Below are 9,250 nucleotides of genomic sequence, written 5' to 3' on the forward strand. Positions count from 1 at the left end.
ACAATTTATTTGAATAATATTCTTAATTCTAGCATTCCAAACAATCATGGTCATATCTAACATCAGCTATCCCAAGATTCAACGTTCATTTTTTAACTAATTTTAGGAAGGCAACAGTAAACAAAACCAAAGTAATCATCCTACTTTTGGATGGAATCAGATCTTGGAAACAGAAAGGTAAAGCCATGAGCTAACAGGATTAAATTGATCAATTTATTTACTTATTAATCCTTTCTGAGAAGGATTTGAAGTGACATATATATATGTGACATTTTATATATATATATTATATATATGTCACTTCAAATCCTTATATATATGTGTGTGTGTGTATATATATATGACATTAAACTGTCCATACATACAAGGATGGTTTAAGTGTGAATTAGAGGGAAATTGGGAACCACATTTGCATAAGGAGGGATAAATAGTGAGTAATAATATCTAACCCTCATTGACCTCATTGTGCCACAGGCCATTTGCACAAGTGATTTATCTCAGGTATTCATTCAAACAAATGTATGAGTGGTATTTTCCTTTACGTTTCAGGGATAAGGAAGTTAAATTCAGTCGTCCATCTGGAAAAGACACAGAAGGTGTGTTCTCTCTTCTTCTGCTATACTAAAAACCATCATACCACCAAACCAAGGAAAGTCCTGGCCATGATGCCAACCTTCAGTGGCATGGTTAGGAACACCTTACCAATACCCCTCACTCCCTTTAATTACTTATAATGAACTGTAGTCATGCCTGAGTATACAGCCTCCCTCAGTCAATTTCTGTGGTTTTGTTTTGCACTCCTTTAAAAAAAATAGATGGCTTCCACAATTGTACTAGAGTATTTATGAAGAACACCTCTTTATTTTCTGGAAAGTACTTTTCAAAATTAAAAGATGTCTCTTGCATCTAAATTTCTAGAATGTTTTTGATCATCTTATCCACAGAGTAATTTTATCAAAGTTAATTATGTTTCTTTCTTCATTTTCTCATTCAGTCTAGCCACTACTCAGCTCTTGTCTTCCCTTATGTTTCCTTCTCTTACGTTTTTAATCTATCCTCATAGAGGACTTATGCCCCCCCTGAAATTCAGGCTCCTGATTCAATTGGTATATTCAGAACACCATAGTTAACAATGGTCCTCTGGGGTCAGGGGATGATTCAAATACGTGTATAGGGGAGGGAGGATATGAGAAATAAAATATCTTTTATAGGTAGGAAGTTCATAGAAAATGGTTTAACAGCTTAGAAAACATTATATTTTGTATTGTCTACATTCACTTTGTCTAACTTTCCCTTCCTTTTAATAAGTACAACAATACTAAAAATAAATAAATAAATAAATAAATAAATAAATAAATAAATAAATAAAATAAGTAAGATAAGAGCCTGGCTCTGTCTTGGAAATGACTGGACATTCCAACACACACTACCCCAGAAGCTGCTGCCGCTCCTGTAGATGGGGAGGGTGGCCCTGGGATGTTTTTCTATCCATTAGATGTTTGCTCTTAGCAAAGCAAAAAGATATTTTTCTCTGCTATTGTTGCAGTGGTAGATGAATGATTTACTATTGGCAACTTGGCATAAGCCCAGTGAGGTCTGGCAATTTTAGAAAAGCTCTCTGCCTGGATTTGGGAGTTGGCTTGTTAAGCCTAGTCACACAGGGAGAGGCATACTGAGTCATAGTTTTTTAAATCTCTTCTTTCTTGTAAATATTTCTGTAGAGGGCAGGTTTATAAAAAAAAACCAGTAGTCCCCCCGTGTTTGGATTATGAATGAGAGTCAATATATCTTAGTGTAGCAGCCTTGAAACTTTTTATGATAGTAACTCACAGACATATATCTTATATCACAATTCAGCATACAAACAGGCACACAATGAAAACAAAACTTCTTGAAATATAATTTGTCTTTTACTGCAGGATGTACTCTGAGCATTGCTATTCTCTCTTATTCATTTGAAAAGGGATCACAGTCCACTAAGTTGATCTCACGATCCACTAATGGCATAGTACCCATTATTCTCAAGTATTCACTAGTGATCAAGTACTCTGGATACCATCAGACCTGCCAGGGTTGAAATTCTCTCTACCACTCACGAGATTTCAAGAAAGCTACTTAATCTCCAAATTAGTTTTCTCACATTTAAAATAAAGTTCATGTAATATGGATGTGTTTCAGGAGCTGGACAAACTAACGTTGTGAAATACCGGTGAGTTCCTGGCCCATGATAAGCCCTCAGTTAATGTTGGTGTGCAGGTAATTTCAACACAAGGTAAGAAAATAGGACGTTAAGAAGGTAACTCTAATGTAGAATGAAAGCTTGTGGTGCCTTACCATTGCAGGATTTTGTATTTTTTTAATATGACTTCTAAAAAAGAAGTAACAAGGACAATAATAAAAATTCCCCTACCTATTCATGTTTTTCTATTTGAAACAGCATATGACATTTATGGTTCCTGTTTTAAGCAGCCTCAAATCACTTTGAAAGCTAAGGGGGAGGGGTTATAAATGATAAATAAGCAATGAAAACATTTTTACAATCTAATAACAATAAAATTTTCTTAATGATCTAGAAGAGGTGATTAAACATTTGATTAAAGACAATTTTGAAATAGAAAGCTGAGGCTGTGTAAGGTATTTTGAAGGCAATATATTGTGTTTCTTTGCAGGGTTTATCATGAAGATGACCTTGAGTTCCTTGAGACATGGACGCATGTCACAGAAGCAGATTCAAAGCAAGACAAGCAGTCAATTGTCACAGACAAGAGGAATCAAGATAATTTCCTTGCCCCTGGAAGAAAAATGGAATACATCTAGCGAGTTAGAGTGAGGGAAGGGGAATGGAAAGACTGACCATGTGTAAACAGAACTTACCAATTGCATTTCTCATAATTCCCCATTTTGCATTCAAAAATGGCAACTTCCTGAAGATATCCTCAAGGTATACATTTTATGTGGGAAGAAAAGAAGTGAAATCTACTCCCTATATCTTGCCCTTGGCATCCTAAATCCCTATTGTCCATGTGCCTGCTACTTACTTGGTGTTTAATAATTTTTTTAATGCACAAGTGAATTAATAGATCATTTGGGAATAAAAAGAATTGAAAGAAGAGCCCCTTTCAAGATTTAAACTTCTTGAGGTTGCAAGCTTATGCTGTTATATTAATAACAAAAATATTGTTTAGTCTTCTAAGTACTCCATCTTTTTCTGTCACTATATAACAAAAAATAATTAAGAATCCCTGCTATAGTTGACACATGCTGAAAAAGAATCAATAGCCATCTGTAGAAAGTGCTTTCTGCCGTCTAGTCTTCCTGCCATCTGTGGAAGTGGAGAGAGATCGTTTTTATTGAAACTTGGGGATTATTAAAATGGAGGATGCCTACATAATAGCTATGTTGATAGTTTCTGCAGCAATTTCCTTGGGACCCCTGCCAAACACACAGCTGAGGACAGGTTTGAACATGTGAGAGAAAATTGCTCAGTGAGTGCTTCTTCTCTCTTCCGGTCAGTATTCTGGACATGTCTGTGCAAAGAGCTTTTTAAATGACTTCTTGATAGCCTTTTGAAGCCAACTGGATTGCTGTCCAAGGACTTTTTTGCTGCATGCCAACACCTTCTTTGTGTTACTGGGAAGCAACAGGTGAAAATGCTTTTTTAGGTCCTCAGTTTAAGAATTCATGGAGTTGTGCAAGCCCCTCTTTGCTTTCTCTGATGTTTTGTCAATACTAGTCCTGTATGAAGCTAAGGAAAGCCCTTCTCCCCTCAACCTAGTGTTCTGGCTAAGACTCCACACTAATGCCAGAGATGACAGCTCTACTGTCCCAGGGGGGAACACAGAGGATCTTGGCCAATGGGGCCATTTCCCAGAATGCACCACTCCTAGTGGAGCTCAATTCAGATGCAGATGAAGCCTCTGCCATTGACTAAAAAGCCAACTAATCTTTACTCTAAAGAGCAGCACCAGAAGAAACATTTAATGTGCAAAAAATGTTAACTGATTGCCTGCTATATGCTAGGGCAACAGGTGAGACAATCCCACTGCTACCCGGAGCTCAGGTTCTGGGATGTCTAAGAAGAGTAGCAACTACATGTACAATGCTAAGCTTTCAAAGACGAACCCAGCTCATTCACAGAATCCACTTCTAGAAGCTCTCCTATTTTTAGGAAGAGTATGAGCATTGCCAAAAGCCCACCTTTTTGGTATGGATGATTTATTGTTTGTTTGAAAGTAACTAGTAAATTCTTTCTAATAAACTTTTATGTTAAGGTGAGTGGAGAGAAATTGACCTCTTGTTTGGTGTTTTTTATACTTAGGAATCTTATGCTGTAACACTCTGTTTGGTCTCCCCCTGCCCTGACAGTACTGTGTGGCCATATCAACCAGTAGGCACAGGATTCAGATCCAATTTCCTTCATACATTTACCCACCTCCTTCTCATTTCAAAGATTGCTGCCTTAGCTGACTTTCTCTCAGCCCCTCTTCTCTCACATGTTCTGGGACAAACCAACCATCTAAGGCTCTCAGGCCTGAGATGAATGTCCCTCAGGATCCCATTCACAAATTTTCTTCAGAAACCATCACCTCATCTCCCTCTTCAGATGATTGGCCAATGTTTGAAACAAAAAGATTTGAGGAAACAATGCCAGACTAGCTGGAACAAGTGTAGACTCAATGCACATTGATTTAAATTGGAAAACAAGAGCTTCAGATTGTCCACACCGTCGCCGGCAGGAATGGATTTCAGCCCCATGTTTCCCTCTCCCGGTGCCTTGATGTGGATCACAAACTGAATGCCGTGGCCCTTGATGGCTTATAAGGGATAGAAGGGCACCAGGAAGACTTCTACTCCAAAAACATCTGTGCTACCCACCAATAAACTGCTTAAATTTCTCCTTTAGAGATGGATTGTTTTAGGTTAAAATATTGTCTTTTAGTATTTAAATAACTACCTTGTTCTGTATGAGTTTGAGAGGTTAGCTTATTCCTAAAACCTGCCTGGGCACAATGAACTCACAGAATGGCCACTGTGGTGGGTAAAGGGAAGAAGAACATGGAAAAGGTGCCTGTGAAGGTGAAGCCTGATAGAAACTCGGAAAATGAAGAGAGGAGAAGAGACGGAGTGGTCCATTTTCCCTATTCCACTCTCTTTTCTAATTCATCCCAATTTTTCTGACTACTCTGCGTCAAGGGACTTTCACCAGCTATTCTTCCTCTTGGTGGCAATTCTCCCAAATTCTAGTTCCATCGACTTACAGATTTACCTACACACGAGACTGCTGCATGTGCCTGGCGGGGATGCATTTCACACAACATGGGACACCATTTAATAGACTGTTGGAGTTGAGCCACATAAAAGCCACACCATTGTAGGCTGAGGCCCTGGTGCTTCTTTTATGATGCACAAAGGATAAGGTCTCTTTTCCTGCCCATAGTGAGACTGTCCATCTGTGTTCTATATTCCATTTAACCTCATCTTCTCAGAATCTCTCTCTCTCCTATATTTTAATATACTGTCTCTCCACTATTTTTAACAATATTTTTAATATTTATTTGTTTGTTTTACTCTAGAGACAGTGTGTATGTAAGCAGGGGGAAAAGGCAGAAGGAGAAAGAGAGAGAATCTTAAGCAGGCTCCATGCTCAGCCCAGAGCCTGATGCAGAGCTCGATCCCATGACCTTGGGATCATGCCCTGAGCCAAAATCAAAAGTCCAGTGTTCAACCAACTGAGCCACCCAGGTGCCCCTCCACTGATTTTTAAATGAATGTTAATTTTATTCAGTCAGGTCTCATGTTCAAAACAAACAGACAGACAAACAAACCAGTCAAGCAAGCAAGCAACCACCCAACCCATCAACCCAAATCCTGCTATATCCACAGTAGAACTGAAATCCACCTCTCTCTTCAAAATTAAATTTCTCAGAAAAATCAAACAAGTCCATGTCTCCACTTCCTCACCAACCTTCCTTCAACCCACAGCATTTGGCCTTGGCCTTGCTGCTCTGCTGAAAGTCTCCCATCAGAATCACTAATGTCCTCTTTGTTATGAAATGTGATAGATATTTTATAGTCTTCATCTTACTTAATTTTTTGTAACTTTTGACACAGCCTAACCATAGCCACCAAGTTGAAACCATTTTTCTTATGGCTTTGTGATGTCTCACCACCCTGGTTTACTTCCTCTTCCATATTCTCCAAATTCCTCCCCCACCCCCATCTCAATGCACTGGTTCCTTTTTTTTTTTGTCAACACCCTAAAGATTACTGATAAACATTTGGTCAGAGATTTCTTAGGCCATCAAACCGATTAAAGAGTGTAGAGGGGCCTACAACAAGTTACTAATATTTTAGTTTGTCAAAAAAGAAAAAAAATTTAAAAACCCTAAATTACTATGTATTATAAGAATGATTTTTTAGAAGAATAATCTTTTATCATTAAAAATTATAAAAAACAAATCCACAGGAAAAAAGATAACCTTTTAAAAGGAATATACTTAGCTTTATGAAAAATACTAACTTATTTATACTCATGGACTGATGAAACTTTCATTCCTGACAGAAGTGGCCCGGAACACAGTGTTTGGAACTATGTGTGAGAAAATTGAATCTGGCAACGTTACCAGAATTCTTTAGAGAGCTTAGCCCTCTGGTCTGTAACTCACAAATATTTTCCCTTGGTCTGCCATTCATCATTAACTTTGCTTATGACAGGGGCTCCAGAGATGAATCTATCAGGTTCTGACTTTAAAATAACAATGCAAACTAAAAATAGAAGGTAACTTACTTGATTTAATAAAGGATATCTAGAAAAACCAATGGTATATAATATGCTTGATGGTGGATTTTTGAAGGCTTTCCCTTTAAGATTGGGAACATGATACCAATGTCCATGATTACTATATCTGTTCAACATTGTACTGGAGGACTTAGTAAATGTAGTGAGACAAGGCAAGTAAATCAATGATTTAGATATTGAAGGAGAAGAAATGAAACTATCATCATTTATTAATAATATGAATGTGAACATAAAAATCCAAAATAATTAATTCTTAGTACTAGTAAATTTAGCAAGGTTTCTGAAAATCAATATAATTTCTGTATGTCAGCAACAAATAATTAGACAATAAAATTTAAAAAATAGCTTTTACTATAGCATCACCAGTGTCATATATTTAGGAATAAATATAATAAAAATCTGTGAGACACGCAAAGTATATAAAATTATTGAGTGACATTAAAGACTTAAATACACAGAGACTTAATATTTTAAAGATGTTCATTCTTTCCCCAATTGATCTATGGTTTCAAAGCAATTACAGTAGAAGTCCAGGAGTGTGTGTGTACAGTGTATAGAAATGAATAAGTTGCTTCTAAAATGCGTATGTTTCTAGAAGGACAGGAAGAGCCAGGTCAGTTTGGAAGAAGGAGGACAAGGCAAGAGAACTTACCTGTAAACTAAGATCTATTATGATAGTACAATAATTTAGGCAAAGAGTGAATATTGGGGCAAAGGCTGAACAATAGACCAATTGAATGTAATAGAAAGTTCAGAAAAAGACAGGCAGATGTGAACATTAATGTGCGAACAAGTAGACCGCAGAACAGTGGTTGGGGATGGGCACAGCGAGACGGGTTATATACAAATACTAAGGTGAAATGGTAGAGTTCTGGAAGATAATATGGGGAAAAGTCTTTGACTTTGGGGTAGAGAATTTTAAGAAGAATACAAAAAATGGAAAACAAAAACATTAACTGTAAAGGAAAAGAGAGCTAACTTGGGCTATATGAAAATTAAGAAATTCTATTGGGAAAAACAAGAAAAAAGATACCATTAAGAAAGTGTAAAGGCAAGCTACAGAGTAGAAGATGTTTCAGAACGTGTATAATTGGCATATGTGTGTGAGTGTGTGAATGTGTGTGTGCATGTGTGTGTGTGAGTGTGCAAGGGGTGGGGTGGGGGAAGAGAGATCCTACAAACTAATGAGGAAAATATGAACAATAAATAGAAAATGAGCAAGAGACTGAACAGAAACATAACAAAAGCAGATATACAAATGTCCAGAAAACATTCGAAAAGGTATTAAAATCTAATTAGTAAGCAGGGAAATGCAAATTAAAACTACAAGAAATATCACTACAGGTTACCAGTATGGCTATAATTATAAAACCTGGGTGGCTCAGTTGGATAAGTGTGGGACTTTTGATTTTGGCTCGGCTCATGATCTTGAGGTTTTGAGATCAAGTCCCATATGAGGCTCTGCACTGAGCATGGAGCCTACTTGGGATTCTCTCTCTCTCGGCCCCTCCCTCCTCCAAATAAATAAATAAACTTTTAAAAAAACCATCATAAACTATTTGGTGAGGATGTGAGGCTGTGCAAACTCTCACACAATGGTAGGGGTTCCTTGGAGCCATTGCTTTGGGAAACCATTTGTCATTATCTGGTAAACTTGGTAAACTTAAAAACCTGACAGGTCTGCAGTTTTACTTGTAGGCTTGTGCCCAAAGACATGCAGGCACATGTGCACACAGAGACTCAGACAAGAATATTCATTGAAGCCTCCTTCCAGCCCCAACCTGGAAATAACACAAGATCCTTGAAAAATAAAACAGATAAAAATTGTGGTATATTTATCAGCAGCATACAATATAGTATTCAACATGAGCAAACTAAATTCAAAGTGATTTCAGATTGAGCACAGGCAGCGAATGATTCCCCTTTATTTTTAATAATTGTTTGGACTCTGTCAGGAACACGCTCCTGGCTGCCCTTACTTCTGTGGTAATAAGACACTGAGGTTTCATTCAGCCTGTGCTGTTCTCTGCATCTGAAATGACATTTATCTCCTGTTTTACTTCCTCACTCTTTATACCCATTTCAAAAGTCGTTTCTGTGAGAAATTTAAGGACCCCCTCCAAAATCGTTCCAAAGTATGAACCTTTTCTTCTCCCAAAGCATCTTACACATATCTCTATTTATGACATTTTATGATTATAAGATATGCATATTTTAACATATATATTATTATAGATATTTTCCTTTATCCCATAGTGTATTGTGCCCCACTTATGAAAGGCACTTACTTTACCAATTTCGATTTTCTCACTGCCTAACAAAGTTTTCAGTTTTTAGCACATATATAGGCCTCAAAATTGTTATGTAAACTGAATTAACATGTCCAGGGGTAGCCATGTTGTTTCCATAACTTGACTACACATCCCTAAATTCCTGTGTGTGGAGTGGGGG

General features: G+C 37.3%; 1 protein-coding gene across 1 annotated transcript in view; it reads right to left on the minus strand.

The window, feature by feature from the left end:
• RXFP2 (relaxin family peptide receptor 2) overlaps positions 1 to 9,020 on the minus strand; it is a 49,546-nt gene extending 40,526 nt beyond the window's left edge. Inside the window, exon 1 of the mRNA XM_029938624.1 lies at positions 8,987 to 9,020. Coding sequence (XP_029794484.1) covers positions 8,987 to 9,020 — 34 coding nt within the window. The remainder of the gene's footprint in view (positions 1 to 8,986) is intronic.
• Positions 9,021 to 9,250: the final 230 nt, after the last annotated feature.

This window comes from Suricata suricatta, chromosome 4, assembly GCF_006229205.1.
Source record: "Suricata suricatta isolate VVHF042 chromosome 4, meerkat_22Aug2017_6uvM2_HiC, whole genome shotgun sequence".
NCBI lineage: Eukaryota > Metazoa > Chordata > Mammalia > Carnivora > Herpestidae > Suricata > Suricata suricatta.